We start from the raw sequence: 16,933 nt of genomic DNA, 5'->3' as shown, positions 1-16,933 counted from the left end.
GAATTTTTTTTTTAATATTTATTTTTTAGTTCTCGGCAGACACAACATCCTTGTTGGTATGTGGTGCTGAGGATCGAACCCGGGCCGCACGCATGCCAGGCGAGCGCGCTACCGCTTGAGCCACATTCCCAGCCCTTAGTAACATTTTCAAACTCACTTCTCAAACCTTTGACAAGGCAGTGGTCATATCCTTGGCCTTGAAACACACCATAATGCCACCAAAAGGGAAGAATTAAAACCTGGAAGATCAAAACCTCAGGATGGACCGTGTTGTTTATCAAATCTGTGGCCTTGGGCGAGTGACTTAACCACTCTGAACCTCAGTTTTTTTTATCTACAAAATAATGCTCATAGGGCTTCCTTTAGGGATAACTGTCAGAATTAAATAGATTAAGAAAAAAAAATGTGGAAAGGTTTTTCTAAATTTGAAATAATAAATCCAAACTATGAACTTGAGTTAGAGCCTAGTAAAGAGAGAAAAAAATTACCAAAAACATATTGGTCTACCCTAAAAATTTTAAATGAACTGAATATTAAACGACATTAATGAATAATTCTTATTAATTGATAAAGATATTATGGTCATAAAAATATCCTTATTGTCAGGATACACTTGTAGAAGTCTTTAGTAATAAAATGTCATGATGTTGCATATCAGTTTCAAGTAATTCAGGGAAGAGGAAAGTATGTATACAAATAGGAGAGAGAAGGAAGAGATGAAGCAAATTTGGAAAAATGTTAGTTGCTGAATCTAAAAGGAGGGTACATTCACTACATTTTTCCTTGCTTATTTGAAAATTTTCTAAGTAAAAAGTTTAGTGGAAAAATAATTATATGAGATAATATGACATTAAAGCATATAGCTCCTATTAGATACAGCTAACACTAGTATATCTTCTGACCTCCAGTTGAGGATGGTGACCCTCCAGTTACACTCAATAATTTGCAGTCTGAATGGAACCCTTCACACAGCAGATGAGCAGTGAGTATTTTTGGAGGAGAAAAAAAAAAGAGCATAAAGAGATGAAACCCTATTAAAAAAAAAAAGGATGTCTCAGCATATAAAGGTCAAAAGTAGAGAGAAGATGAGTTCTGAACAGTAGGCACCTACACGTTGAAGGTTAAAAACAATTCTCAAATGTAACCACCTGGATTTAAATCTGTGATGGGAGCAGTAAGATCACTCTGGGTGACTTTTTTAACTTCTGCCTCGATTTTAACTGTATAATGCAGAATAAAAATTTTGCTTAAAAATTGGTCAAAATTCTCTTTTTTTTTTTAAAGAGAGAGAGAAGAAAGAGAATTTTTTAATATTTATTTTTCAGTTTTTGGTGGACACAACATCTTTATTTTTTTATTTTTTATGTGGTGATGAGGATCGAACCCAGCGCCTTGAGCCACATCCCCAGCCCTCAAAATTCTCTTTTAATAATTTCTCTTTTGTTGTTCCTATCTCATAATATCACTGTGAAAAGTAAAAAATAAAATACCCTTCAAACAGTGTTTTGTGCATAGTAAGTACTGAAATTATTATTATATATAATATTCTCCTATTTCAGTGTACTATGAGAAGTCCTACCTATATTTATTTATGATTGCTTTGTTACCTGCTAAACTAAATTTAATGCATTATATATAGAAACTTCCTTTAGTTTTTGATCTGTCTCTATAATTTTCACTAAAAACAATTACTAATTCTTTGCCCTTTTTACAAAGAATTCAGATAAAAGTATTGAAATGTCCAAGTGACAAGTTTTTACTTCATTCTGAAACATCAACAGGGCTTCTTAAATTTTCGTAAATCTGGTATTTGTATTATCAAGGTTTTAAATTCAGTTAGTATAAAAATGAATTGTATGTTTCCCAAACTTCTTCTGAATCTATGATATCTGCATTCCATGTGCCTTCAAGTAAATTAAAAATGGGATTACTGGTTTCAAAATTCCAGATTTTCAGGGCAACAAGCATTAGGGTTTTTGGCTTTTGTGGACTTCAGGCAGTACACATTGTTTTAGCTTGGGCATTCTCTGAAAGGTTCTCTTCTTGTGTTGTCATTTTGGAGAAAATGTGAAAGGTAAAATACTTTGTTTTGTTTCTGCAATAAGATGACTCACAGGATAACAACTATGCCCTCATTTATCTCATTGAGAAAAGACATCGCTAAATTTAAAATTCAAACAATGACAAATTCTCTTTTGACATGCCTGAGATAGTCCAACTTGACACAGTCCAAAGGCATGTTTGCTTTCACTGAATCTTCATGGCAGTCCCTTAAGATGGTCTGGTCAGTTCTTAGCCCCAACTTATCAGTAAGGAAAATGGCAGCCACAGTGGTGAAATAAAGCCTACTCAAAGTCATACAGGAATTGTAGGTCCTCAAGCATTACATACCCACTCTGGCAATTTGCCCACATCCCTTTCCTGGGCTTCCATTCCTTCATGAGCAATGGGCTACCTGTGCTCTAGGCTTTATCTTGCTTTTCCTAAGAGCCTATACCATATTCCCTCTGCTTGGTCAACCTATGATGGACTCTGAGCCATCTATCAGGCAGTACCTCGTCGTTATTCACTCAGAAACTAAAGCTCAAGAATACTACAAGAGGAGAGCAACTGTCCTGACTACCCACAACTAATCAAATAAAAGCAAGATATGAAACCAGGCTATGAACAACTGAATCGGGAAGTACACTGAGAGCTTGAGCCCCTTTTACAGAAGAATATCCAAAGGAATTCGAATTCTGGTGTTTCTGAACTACAGAAGTCACTTACCTCTTCGCCTCAACTTCCTCACCTGTAGATTGTTACTATTACTGTAAGTCTCTTGAGCTCATGCTGACCACAAAAGAAGAAAATGTATCTAACAGTGCTAGGCCCTTACTGGGACCTTGATAAATATTTACTATGTTGGAATAAACTTTATGGACAAATAAAATGCACAAATTTGAAATGTAATATCAAGAATATAAATTAAATATCTTGATGTTAATTAAATGCATAACTGTTTACATACTGCAGTTTATTATTTAAAGAAACATTTAAAATAATTTTACTAGAATCATTCTAAATTACAATTGAGTCAACCTCACAAGATATCTGAAGTATCAGTAGTTTGGACAGTTGACAAGAAGATGTGTGTTTAATTAATCAGAGAAACTGAACTTTTAAATTTTATGGAGCAACAAGGACAGGGTTGTACATGTTGACAGGAGGTAGAGAAAAAAGAAGCAGATAATCTTCTAGAAAAGATCATATGAAAAGGTAGGGCTAGGGTTATAGCCCAGTGGTAGAGAAGTTGTGTAGCATGTCTGAGGCACTGAGTTCGATTCTCAGCACCACGTATAAATTTTTTTTAAAAGTCCATCTATAACTAAAAAAATATTTAAAAAGAAAATTTGAGAAGGCAGATTGGGGCAGAGAGTGGGCAATGAACAACTGACTCAGAATCTGAAGATTCTAGAAAGTAAAATGATGTCATATACAGCCACTCATCACACCCCTAGAGGGCCTAGGGATGCCATTCAGTAGCTTTATCCTAAGTAAACAACCATTCTGAGGGCTGGCAACTGAAGCGTCCTAAGTCCTTACCCTCTGCAGAAGCTAAATTGTGCACTGTGCACTCACCAGCTGATTCTGGTAGGCTGTGACTGCTGTAAAAACTGTCTCGGGAAAGATGAACGTTCTGAATTCTTCAGACTTCAAGTTGAGCAAGGAGGCCGTGTGGTCTTTCTTCTTAATGATGTGTACCCTTGGCTGGTACTTATGCATTGAATTCAAAATGATCTACAACAAAGAGATAGAAAGTACTGAATTTTACATACTTAGCCAGCCAAAGAGTATAGTGAGACAAAGCAAGAAAAATCAAATCTATAATTTCAAATTCAATTTTAAGATTAGGATCTATCCTTTCCATTCCAGGCAAATCATTTTCACACACTTCTGCAGAGTCATTGTTGTGAATCACATTTTACCAAAATAACTGCAAATAACCCAGTTTGCTTCAAAGGTCCTTTCTAAAATGATGAGGGAGAGGGAGTGGGTCGTCTGGAGGATAAGTTCTATTCATTTGGTAAAAATCAAGTCTTTAAATACTTTTATTAGTTAGGCTAAAAATAATGTATGTCTGAATTTTCTAAAAAAAATTACATATTATAGGAGGCCAGGTTATGACTCATAGGGGCGGGAGTAAAATAACTTAGAAAGGATGTATGGTATAAGACAGACATATGTTCGAATCCCAGATCTTCCATTTTACAGCTCTTTAATCTTGGGACCAAATTATTTAAAACTCTCCAACCTCTAGTTTTCTCAAATGCAAAAACAAGGCTAACCTCATAGGGCTCTGATGAGGACCAGACAGCATAACCCTGGTAAAACACACAGAAATAGGAAATGCTCAGTAAATATGAACTCTACTGTTCATATTTATGACAGCTTCCCCCATTCAAAACTTCCAGTTATAACATGAAACCTGAAGTCCAGCACAGTGCTGCATGCCTCTGATCCCAGCTACTTGGAAGGCTGGAGAACTGTAAGTTCAAGGCTACCCTGGACAACTTAGCAAGACCCTGTTTCAAAATAAAAATAAAAAGGGCTGGGGATATAGCTCAGTGGTAGAGTACCCCTGGGTTCAATTCCTTAGTATCTGCCCAGCCAAAAGATGAAAGAAAGAAAGCTAAATCCGAATCACAGTGGTGGCCATCTTCCATTCTATAGCTGATTAAAGCTGACAAATTCTTAGAAATAATAAAGATACCCTGTTACAAGGCAACTAAGAGACAACATCTTTCATTTATCTTTTAAATAAAATATAAAACATTTTCATTATGAAATGTAAGCAACAAAACACATTTTTAGATATAAAAATTTCTCACCTCTTCCCACTGTCACCCAGATAGCTACCTAAATGTCTAAAACTGGGTCTCTTTCCTGGGCTTAGGGGCTTACATTATTTGCTTTCTTCTAAGCCCCTAGCAGAGAGACTGGCTCTCACACTCACTTGATAAACAGTGTGGCAGGGCCGCATGCACTCAGTGTTGGTTGCTGCTACTGATACTGCAGCTGATGACTCCCTTGCTCTCCTGCTAACATGGGTGTGGTGAGTGTTTCTGCCAATAGGCTTTAGCAGAATTAAGTGCTAGATATTGTGGGATAAATTTATATACAATCTGCATCTCCAGATTAAATCAACTTCAAATCCAAAAAAATTTTTGAATTGCATATATAGAACATATAGACTTTTTTCTTGTCATTATTTCCTAAATAACACAGTATAACAACTGTACACTGTATTAGGTATTATGAATAAGCTACTGGTTATCTGAAGTATATAGGAAGTTACATGCAAAGACTGCATAAGTTTATATAAAGGTTCTTGAACATCCATGAATTTTGCTTTGGGGGGGGGCAGTCTGAGAACCAACCCCCACTGATATGGAGGGAACAACATAATCAATCTCTGTCAGTCTCTTTAACTTTTAAGCCAAAGTAAAGTAACAGGAAGGGAAGGGATTGAATTTTGCATATGTCACCTTTTTATGACTCTAAACTAGAATAGGAATAACTGAAACAAATTAGAACTTCAAATGAATTAAATAAAACTTTAAAAAATAATGTCATCTCTTTGCATAATACATTTATCCCTGGAAGTCCATGCTACTGATGCTAATCACAAAACTGGAATACATTTGAAGCAACCAAAGGAAGCATTTGTCTTCAACACTGATATAAGAAAAAATAAAAACTTCAACATTCCTTATATGTTCTACTAAGAATAATTTTCAAATCATTTACACACCCACTCATACATATGCATATTGAAATGACAAAAAAAATACAGTAAGCTTTAAATAACACCCTTTCCCCTACTTCCAATTGCTCCCAAGGCCAATTTCATTTGGGAACATGCACCAAACAGTCTGAGACCCCAGAGTTTCTGACTCTAGTCACCATGCCTCCTGGAGCTAAGAAACATTAAAAGAAATATGGACTCTGCTTCATTGCAAAAATAAATTTCTGGGGATAGGAAATTGCCCTGTTATAAGGCTAAAAATGCATCTGTATTAGGGCTTCAGAACATGTTCAAAAAAGTTAGCCACAACACATTGTCAAAAAAATCTTTGGTTAAAATTTTCAGAACACACTCATTCTGGTGACCAAGGGTTATATTGAATCATGAAATTTTTAAGGCAAAATGGATATGAGCAACAGTTTGTCAAGGTCTGATCTTGACATGAACAAGTTAAAACCCAGAGCTCCTGAAATCCAGTGTAGTGCTAGTCCCACCATGAAGCTGTCATGAACAAGAAAGACATTTAAATTCTGGACAGTTTATCTCAAGATGAACAGTCAGGTCTTTCTGGAATGACCCAAATAATCCTCCTAAAAGCTTCACATAGGGAAAATACCAGACCCATAAAAAAAATTTCCTTTCTCCTTGCAAAGATTTCAGTTGGTGCCCAAGAAATTTTAAAAATTATCACTGACCTACAAAAAAAATCATTCGGATGCTTCATAAATTTTAACCTGAAAAAAATCCATGAATGGACACATCAAAATAATAAAAATTATTATTATTATTATTAAATAAATAAATAAAATACTGAAAGGAAGTTATGCCAACATCCATAAAGGTCAGTACTTAAAACAACAAAAGCTTACTAACCTACTTTCAATATCTCAATAGCGCCATCATTAGACAGAAGTTAACCTGGTCACCTTGACTGATGTTATAAAGGAGGCCTGAGGGCAAATGAATGGTGGTAACACCAAAAGCCATTTAGTTGGTTCCAGGTTCAATCCAGTCATTTGAAACTGTATCTAGAACTCTCTATTTAATTACCTATTTAAAGACATCTTTGAAAAAGATTTTGAAATACTTCCTCTAATTGGCACAGATTCAATAAAAACTAAAACCTTAAGTTACAAAATCCTTACTTAGTAAAGAGGTAAAAGAAAGAAAAAGATAGTAATTTCTTATTGAAAAGAAGTTTGCAAGTTTGTCTAAAGTTTCTTAATATAAAAACTGAATCCAAATGTATTATGTAAATTGTCATATAGAAGCACTCAATCACATCACAGATAATGCCTTAAAAAGGAATTCTGGCAAATGTGTAAGGGTCTCCATCAATGACTATTTGTTCTATTATCTACTGATAAGAGCTTATGGTTATTATTTCACTTTTTTTCCATATTTTAATGAACCCTCTATTGACACAAAATAAATGTTTCATTTTTAATTGCAAGGATTCTCTGTCTTAACATTTACAAAACTCTCCAAAAGGGGATACAAAATAAGTAAACAGCATTGCAAACTTATTTAAAAAAAAGCCCTTTTATTCTATTGCATCTTACATGAATATGTTCTATAGAACACACTCAAGGAAAGTCTTAGTCCCATTTCCTTTATGCTGAATTTTTTGATACACTACTAACAGAAATTAGATGCTTAAGCCAAGACCAGTTTGCAATAGCCTCCTATGTGTAGTCGACTCAGGTGATAAGGCAGTTGCAGAAGTGTTGGGAAACCCATGGCACAGAAGATCCCTGACCCTCTCCCAGGGCAGTGGCACATGACATCTGTGTAATGGCTTCTTGACAAAATCTGTCAAGGTTCCCTGAAGAACACATGAATGTTCTCATAGAATGACTCAGAGATGAAAAGCAGAAAGTGGAGTGGGAAGGGAGGAAAGGACTGAGAGGACGTTTGTATGAGTTCTCCATTCCATCCAGAGTACCAGCACAGTCCAAAGCACCCTACTTACGTGTCCATGTTGATCCAACTCGTTGTTGGTAAGTTTCACCTTTTCAAAAGACACCATCTGTTTGAGTAACTGCTCGCCAGTAAAGGGAGAGTCTGGGTGCACATAGAGCCTAAAATCATGAGAGAACTTCATTGAGACACTTTTTAAAAAATCTGTCTCTGTGAGTTGTACAATGTTCTGTGCCTACAGGAACACATAAACCTTATATAAGTGGCCCATTTTGTTTGCTCCGTATGCTTCCATTTTATTAATATAAATAATGCTAAAATAATTCAAAAACATATCTTATGTTTCATGCACCAATGATCTTAAAAGGGTAATAATAAGTATTCTGTATGTGCCAAGCAAGCCATTTTTAAAAGATGGGTTGTTTTTTTCTATCTATCTAGTCAGCTACCGGTCTGCAACTACCAAACACAAAATCTTGTAGGTATTTTCAGAAGAAAAAGACTAGACTATTTACATGAGTTCCTATTACAAGTATCATCAAAAAGCAAGGTAAACAAAGAATTTAAAAGAGGCAACAATTTTAGAGAATCCATTTATTTAAACTTAATAGTGACTTGGTTTAAAGTCCATGTTCTTTGCAAACATAAAAAAGGGAATTTTCATACAGGAACATAGAGAATTCTATCAGAGCTGAGATTCTGGTGAGCCTTCTGGTACTTTAAACACTGTCACCTACTTTCATCATCATCTGTTTATATGCTCACTAAATAAGAGTTTAAACAAGCTGCATAAGCTTTGAATTATTCAATCAATTCATTTGTAAAACAGCTTAAGCAAATAAATAAAAGTTTTGATGGAAAAAAATCTATCATTTATTGATCCATTCCTTTATGCAAGGCAATCTTTTACTCACAGCAAAACATAGGCCATTTGTTATACCTGCAACCATTACCTCAAGTACAACTCTTTGTAAATCTCTATCCTGATGTTTTCTTGACAAAACCTTTCTGAAATCAGAGGGAAATTAAAGAACTATTGAGGGGGAAGGTGAAATTCTGGTTTTCACAGAAAAAAATAATATCTGAGGGATTGAACTCAGAGCCTCTACATGCAAAGAATGAGTTCTACCACTGAGCTACACCCCAACCCTGACAAATTCCTTTATCCATGAAACAGCCTATTTATATGGAGGTTCCATATAGGAGTCTTATAAATATAATTAAACGTTAACATTTTGGTTGGGCAAAGCAAGAGAAAGAAGTCACAAAAACAATCCTTGTAACGTTCGTATACAGGACAAGAAGGTTATGCCATGGTTTGTCAAGAAGACTAAGAACAGAAGACTATTGAACTCAGGCTAGAACTCACAAAGCCCACTCAGAGCAAAGCAAAGAAAAGGCTAACAGCATTCAAGATGTTTGCCAGATTCATGGAAGAACTTTAAAGCCTTCAGGTGTTTGTTTCACTGTTCTTAAGACAGGTGCTCATGACTGCTTTCATTAAAGTATTCATTTTTTTTATAGCACAGAAATAATAGCTTTTCAAATTCATCCCTCTGTAATTTTATAAGTGCAGTTGTTTTATTGATCAGTATCCTTTCCTACCCTCCCCCCAAAGTACAAAATTACTGAAAATCCAAGAAGTTGATGAAATTTTCTTCTTTAAAGTATCATAGTCACTATACATAATCACATTAAGAGTAAATAGCAACCTATTTACATACCAATCATTTTTTTTAAAAAAGAATGTCCTATATGAAAATGTCTTGCCCATAACTGTCAAATAATATTGTCAGGCATTATTTCTTCTGATTAAAAATGACAGACCAACAGACTTTAAAATATAGTGCTTCAAAGACCTAGAACCACAAAAAAATTTCTTCTATCAGTACAAAAATTCTCGTTTCCCCAAATTTTCCCCCTTTTCTTTGGGGAGGTAAAGAATACAGCAAACTATTTCTTTTGACAATGATAATAAAGAATAGTTGCCTAAATTATCCAGAATATTTATATCCCATAATCCACTACACAGTTTTATCTAATATCAACATAAATAAACTGAAGTAGAATAAATGAAAACTCTTACAGGAAGCCCCTCCCCTCTCGACCCCCTCCCAAGGAGGACTTAAAATTCCAGCAATAGCTTAAACATGCTTCAGTTAAGATAGTGTATTGGTACGAGCTTTCTTTCTCTAACCAGAACAGATTAGTAACATAAACAAGACATGTCATATTTCCAAAGTCCTGCTGGCCTGCACCATTTCCCCATACCTTCAGATAGGAAGAAAATGCATGTTAAATAAGAGCGATTAACTTCTTAGAAGACTGGGAAAACAAAAAAGAGTGTTTATAAAAAACAGTTAAGAATCGGCTAAAATCTCTCTCTCTCTCTCTCTCTCTCTCTCTCTCTCTCTCTCTCTCTCTCTCTAATTTAAAACAATATCAAAAAGTTCAGAAGGAAAAAAAAAGTTCAGAAGGAAGCTCAAGAATAACAGTAAATTGACTATTAAATAATAGAGAATACTAGTTCCATTAATTTTATATTGTAAACTGTAACATCTTGCTCAACTAAAAATATGAGTTGTAATTTTTAAGACATGTCTTAGTCCTAAGTGTTATTTAATATATTGATTTAGAAAGGTTGGGAAGATGACCTTCCTACTCTAAGAAAACTGAAAGGGTGCTAATAATCCTTTCTCTAGTGGATTTAGCACACAATAAACTCAGTAATGTGACCAACTATTGATTAAGTAGAATATCTGAGCTGAATGTGTAAATTGTGTGTCTTGACAAGAACTCCATACTAGATATATATCAGTCATAACTTCAAAATCTGCACATTTAAGTAAATTCTTATCTGACACCACTTTTCAGTTACCCACACACACACACAAAAAAAAAAAATAGTCATGAAACAATTTAAAAATTATGAGGTTAAACACAAAATACAAAGTCAACTAATATTCTGTTTTATATTAAATTATGAGGTTATATTTTGTAGCTTTAGCTATTACTATTCACAAATACATGCTCTCCCCCCCCCCCAGAATGGTCATTTGAGTGAAATATCAACAATAATAAAAGTGTGTGTGGAATTCTTTTAAACAGTATATTCCTAGAAAAACATTATTAGCAATGACTACCACATGAATAAATACATATGATTCCTAATACATTAACTGAGTAATGTTTCATGTAAAAGAGTCTTAACTTGTTGAATTACATTGATCCACTAAAACTGTGGAGGGGGGGGAAGGGGTTTGATTTTCTTAAAATCTCTGAACCCTTCATCTGTCAAAAACAACCAAATTTTACCAAAATGATGTTTATTATGTTCAAATATAACCAATTACTAAAAAATGTTCACAATAAGCAAACACTCTGCTAAAATACATCGTTCTGAAAAAAAAATTTAGGGCAACCATTTCATTAGTATTTTTACCTAGTTGGGGTTTAAGTATCAATTAGCAATTTTATACACAAACATAAATCAGATGGTTGACATTTCTAATAAATATTCAAATTTAAGGAAAACTTTGAAGTACAAGAAAAACAAAATCAGTGTTTTCTCTATGTGTAAACTGTCTTTCTTAGAGACTAATATATTTTCCATTCAACCCTGGAGTTTCCAGGTTTGAAAAGTCTTCATGCCAGAACCCTGCTTTAAAAACAGACCTGCTTAAAATTCACATAAGCCAGAGACATTCTGCCAGAGGGGTTAATAACATTTTGCTCCACAGAAAAATCCAGAAGCACGAACCTGGCTGGCAGCGGCGGGTCAGCCTTGCCGGCCACCAGCCAGGAGGACCGGTGGTAGGCATAGCGATACCTCTTGTTGTCCACAGGGACGATGTCCATCAAGACTATGTACTTGGCCTCAGGATCCACGCCCGAAAAGGACACCCGGATGGTTGGAAACATCCTCCTGACAAAGAGAGACAAAGAACCCGCCCTGTTCACACTTCCTACTGAAATGACTTGAACTGAACTGACTCGAATTGGGAGGGGAGGGAAAGGATGGACTTTCATCCAAGTGCATCCCTTCCCAAACCACCCTTTTTTTTCTTGTAAAGCCACAGTGATGTGAATAAAGACACAACTTCTCCTAAAACGTGCAAGGTTTTAGTTTCACCTTTACGCAAATCCTCATTGCTAAGGTGAAAGTTTTATGGTCCCTACCCCCACACACCAACATCGGAAGGTGTGTGATTAGAGAAAATTCAGCTAGAGAGGACCCAAAGTCACCAGAGCTGATCCAATTTGCACGTGCTACCCAGGAAAAAGATTATAAAAACAAACCCTAAAAGCAGGGAATCCAGGAACGGGTTTCCCAAGACACTATGGTACTGCGGGAATTGCCCAGGGGCACGGACCTAGGAGCTTTTGCCGGGTTCCAGCTGCCCACGCCCTACCCCCCAAGACTTCCTGCCGCTGGAGTCTGCCCAGCTTCAGAGCCAAAGGGCCCACCGCACCAGGGATCCTTGAGACAGGAAATTTTTTCCTCCAAATTTTATTTTGAAATAAATATTTTAAAAAAATAGTAGTTAATGGAAGTTGGCGGCTTTTGCAAGTTGTGGATGCTAATAGGGAAGCTGCTCCCTCCCTTGCAGTGCCCAGCCGCCCATTCCGCATTCGGGCGTGACCCGGAGCTCCAAACCCTCCTGGAGTGAAGGGACAAGAAGACTCCACCCACTGTGTCCTTTGGGGAAGCCCATTGTCAGTCTCTGTAACATCCTCATCAAGGCCCTAGTGGGGCTTCCCATGGCCAGACACTGAGAATGCAAACATCCGCAGCTCTTTCTAAATGCCAGTTGGCTGAAGGAAGCTGCCTTTCAGCAAAGCTGCTTCCCTGCTCCAGGACCAGCTAGCTCTAAAATCCAATTCCTGGAAGCCCCTGAGCACTTCCTCCGTGGTCTCTACAGTTTCCTCATTCCCACCCGCCAAGGCCCAGCTACCTGCCCGACTTGGTGATAATCATTTCAGTGCCCAGTTCGTGGAATTTGTCCCAGAGCTCCTTGGTTTCCAGGCTGCAGGCAATTTTGGCCATTTCCTCGCTGGGGATGATGGGGGTGGTGGGGATTAGCGGCTCAGTGCACAGAGAGGAGGAGGATGGGCTGCTACTGCCTCCACTGAACTCTCCGTGAGCATCCAGGCTGGTCAGCTCGCCCAGCGGCTGGGAGCAGGATGACTTCTCTACGAATTGCTCTGGAGGCAAAGAGAATAGAGAATGACACTGTTAAACACGGAAATTTTCAGGAAGATCGGCATAGCCCAAATACACACCTGGATGTGACTCTGGGAAAGTTAAACTCAGAAACTCCAGGAAATTTTCCACGGAAGATATCCCACTGTACAAAATGTACCTGACATTTCCATAGAGTAACACGCCCATTGCTTGCTTACTAAACCAAATCAGTGAGTTCTAGAACCATTACTTATTATCAGTATTATTGAAACCCATTTTGGGGGAAAATGTGAGGAGTGAAGAAAGAGAAAGATAGTGATCATGCAGGCTAAAATGTAGACTTTGTAGCTTGTGAGATGTGGCACCAGTCTTGTCTCTGACAACCAGGACACTTTTCTTCCTGGAAATCAAGGGAGTGAAGAGATCAATCAGTACCTTTACCAGGTTGAGAGGAATTTTCCCTTCTCCCCTGGAGCCTTCTCTCCATAAAAGGAGGACAGGGAATTGGGAGAAAGGTGAGGATGTGATTAATAATAATAGCAACAACTCCATTTCTATGTCTGGCTCTCAGTTTTCTAGACTTTGAGATGACAACATTAGATTATAAAATTTTATAATCTCCCTTCCAGCCCGAGATCTTATGAACGATGCCAGCGTATAGCTTGTTATAGCACGTAGCAGACTCTTTAGGCCATTTTTGGATTAGACTTGGAAAATTCCTGGAGAGGTAAAGTATGTGATTTTTTTTTTTCCCTCAAAAAGATTCGGGAATTGAGAAAAGGCACCTCAAAGCCAGGTTAGCAGGGAATTAAAGTGGGAAGATGGAATTAAAAGTCCGAGGACGGAATACCACTGGATGAACCGAACATTTTCCTGCCAGGCTGATAAGGGCCTGGGACTACATCAGTCACTTTGATGGAATACAGAGGGACTTTTGTAATTGTCCCAATTATCTTCCATCCCTTAAAAAAGAAACTACTTGAATCTACAATGTGAAGCTGACCTCCAAGCAACTCTATTCTAAGTACCCTCAAGGACTGGGAACAAGTTCTAAATGTATGTATGCACAGGTGTACAAGGTAGATGGGCACGTATGACATGTTTATATCATAAAATCCCTTGTTAATTCTCACACTTTTTTATGTGGGACAAACAGGATATAGAGAAGATTGCATTTTCTTCTCATACAATGATCATCCAACTCATGGGAGTGTTTTAAATTAAGAATAATCAAACAACTGTCATGCTGATTGTTTCAAATTCGGAGGAAGGGAACAAGGCCATCCCCAAATTTTATCTTCTCTTGATATTTTGAGAAACACATTCACATGAGGCTTTATAGGATTAAGGAGTAACCTTAATATTATTCTTGTCTTTTGCTTCCCAGTCCTAATGTACTGATTAAATCTAAGGCTTAGGGAATTTTGTCTCTTTTAGTTGTTGGAAAATAAGAGCTATGTTAAGGTTACTACTTAAATCTCTATAAAGACATCATGTGAATGTGTTTCTCAAAATATCAGAAGATAAAATTTGGAGATGGTCTTGTTCTCTTTCTCTGAACTTGAAACAATTAGCATGACAATTGATTTGATTATTCTTAATTTAAAAACTCTACTGGTTCTTTTAAATAGACTTAATATGTTTAAAGGGTGAACACAGGATACATTGTGCCCCCGTCACACACACATACACAGCGCTTCCATAAAGGTACCACGCTGTCTCATAACAGAACCTTTGGGCGTTCTCTTGTAGGAGTCCTTGGCTTACAGTCATTAACTATGCTCTGTTGAACTGGCCAATGCAAGAGAGAACATCTACCACTTATTGCTGAGCTCTTCTCAAAAGCTAAGAGAATGTTCATTATCTATCTATCTGTCAATGAATCTTTTATTTTATTTATTTATATTCGGTGTTGAGAATCAAACTCAGGGCCTCACACATTCCAGGCAAGCACTCTACCACTGAGCCAGAACTCCAGTCTGAGAATGCTCGTTTTGAGAGTGTCTGGGAGGGGGTCCCTTGAAGGGGTTCATGAGGGCTGGGAATGGTTTTATAGTTCCGAATTTCGGAATTCAGAGAGAAGGTGGTTTTTCTCAGAACAATAAAGAAGTAACATAGAAATGACAGTGCAACTGGAGCGGGCATGTCCCCCAGTTCACTGTCCACACATCTGTTAAGAATTTTAACCTGAAATTCTCTTTTCCTGCTAGGTACCAAAATGAGATGGGGATTTCATAAAGAATTAAGCCCCCTCCCCAATTAGAGGTGAATAATGGTGAGAAGTCCCACAAATATGATTTTGAAATTGGTCCTTAAGGTTTCTTCTAAATAACTGAGGTTTCACTGGTTGCTCCCATTTCTTCAACAGGTTTTTATTCAGATGGAAGTAGGTGGAAAGAACCAGAAAAGGAGAGTGAAGACCTCAGATGAGAGACTTTTTGAAACGGTCTTTCCTTAAGATCTTCTGTTTCATTTTCCTTGGTTCCTATAGCTAGGGATTTTAGTTCTCTGGCCTCTCTGCCCAAGTCCCTTGATTTTCATCTCTAATTCTTCTCTTTCACATTAAGATTACTTTGAATATGGTATGATATTAAGATTGTTTTTGAAGATTTGAGGAGGATAGGGAGGATAAAGGAAATATTGAAGCTAGTTAAAATAGAAAAAAATTACCTTAAGTTTGCTATTTGATTACTTTCACTATATTAGGTATATGAAGTGATCAGGATATGTGATAATTATTTACTGAGAACACCAGAGTAGATGATGAGAACACTTCTTTCCCCTTGATTGTAAAGGGATTTTAAAACACTTATCTTGGGTAGTTTCTTTCCCACACAACTCACTTGTGTTAAGGAGAACATAAACCCTACTCTCCCTTTACTCTGTGCCTAGTGACTACTATAAATGGCAAAGGTTGTTAAATAAACAGTATAACTAAAAGTTGAGGAATCTGGGAAATGGTTACTGGTTAATGTTTTTGCCAACCTCAAGTGAAAATGACAGTTACAAAATGAGTTTTACTGATTAAGTCTGGTACTTCTGTAAAGAAAATGGTTCATGCGGGGAGAAGCGGCTTAATCTACAGCACTTCACAGCGGTGTTAAGGAGCCGGCTCCATTCGGTCTACTCACATCAGAGCACACACAAAACCAAAATGGTTTCTTGTGAAACCGCTTGGCTTCCCCTTGGTTTCTAATGCACAAGTAGGTGTTACACGCATCCTAAGTCCTGTGGTCTTAAACGGGGGCTTTATTATTATTTGTCCTTGAATATTTTTATCTCAACAAACCTAACACTCATACGCCATACATCCGATTTGACATCGGGATTCTAGATAAATAAGGAGAGCGACTACTACCCCAATCTGGAGATGCCATACCCCTGGTGTTCAACATAGTGTGAAACCTCCAAAGTAAATTTGAGCGAAGAAAGAAAAAAAAAAATGTCCCTCTTGAGATGTAGGCACAGGGCCGGGGGGGGGGGGGGCGGTCAGAAGCGCCACGAGAAAGGAAAAACGGCCACACTTGCCGCCAGACTCGCGAGCCGCGCAAAATGTCCAGGGAACTGATGGATGCGCAGGACTTGCCTCCCCTGTCTGCACGGACAGCCAGGCAATCCAACTTACCCAGGGGTTTGATGGTGTTCTCTGCAGCCTCCTTCTCCTTGGAGCCACCACTCGACATGAGCGCGGCGATAGAGAAAGCGTTGGCCCGGGAGGACAGCTGGGGCTTGGGCGACGCCGTGAACTCCATGGTCCCCGGCGCGCGGTCCTGGCCAGGGACAGGGCCTACCGAACTGCCGTCCAGTTTCCCCAAAGAAGACAAAGACACGAAACAGCTCAAAGTTTCCGAGTGCAGTCACAGCGGAGCCTGGGACTTCAGAAGAAACAGCTCTAAACTCCCCAGAGTGCCACGCTGGCCTTTCCTCTCTCCCACCGCAAAGCCCTAGAGCCTCAGAGACTTCGAACCAGCGGAAGAGGAAGGGAATCAATCGCAGACTTAAGAAGGTGCGCAAACTGCCTGGAGCGCTGCAGGCGCACA

At 37.8% G+C, this 16,933-nt stretch overlaps 1 protein-coding gene across 1 annotated transcript in view; it reads right to left on the bottom strand.

Annotated features, from left to right (window-relative positions):
• Nucleotides 1-16,645, bottom strand: part of TBX20 (T-box transcription factor 20) — a gene marked incomplete at both ends in the record, with an annotated part of 47,184 nt that extends 30,539 nt beyond the window's left edge. The window contains 5 exons of the mRNA XM_081286475.1: nucleotides 3,622-3,780; nucleotides 7,761-7,869; nucleotides 11,469-11,633; nucleotides 12,664-12,913; nucleotides 16,519-16,645. Coding sequence (XP_081142601.1) covers nucleotides 3,622-3,780; nucleotides 7,761-7,869; nucleotides 11,469-11,633; nucleotides 12,664-12,913; nucleotides 16,519-16,645 — 810 coding nt within the window. The remainder of the gene's footprint in view (nucleotides 1-3,621; nucleotides 3,781-7,760; nucleotides 7,870-11,468; nucleotides 11,634-12,663; nucleotides 12,914-16,518) is intronic.
• Nucleotides 16,646-16,933: the final 288 nt, after the last annotated feature.

Source organism: Spermophilus citellus, assembly GCF_964194105.1.
Source record: "Spermophilus citellus genome assembly, chromosome: 3".
Lineage (NCBI taxonomy): Eukaryota > Metazoa > Chordata > Mammalia > Rodentia > Sciuridae > Spermophilus > Spermophilus citellus.
Note: the sequence above shows the minus strand (reverse complement) of the source record. Positions and strands in the feature narration are given on the sequence as shown.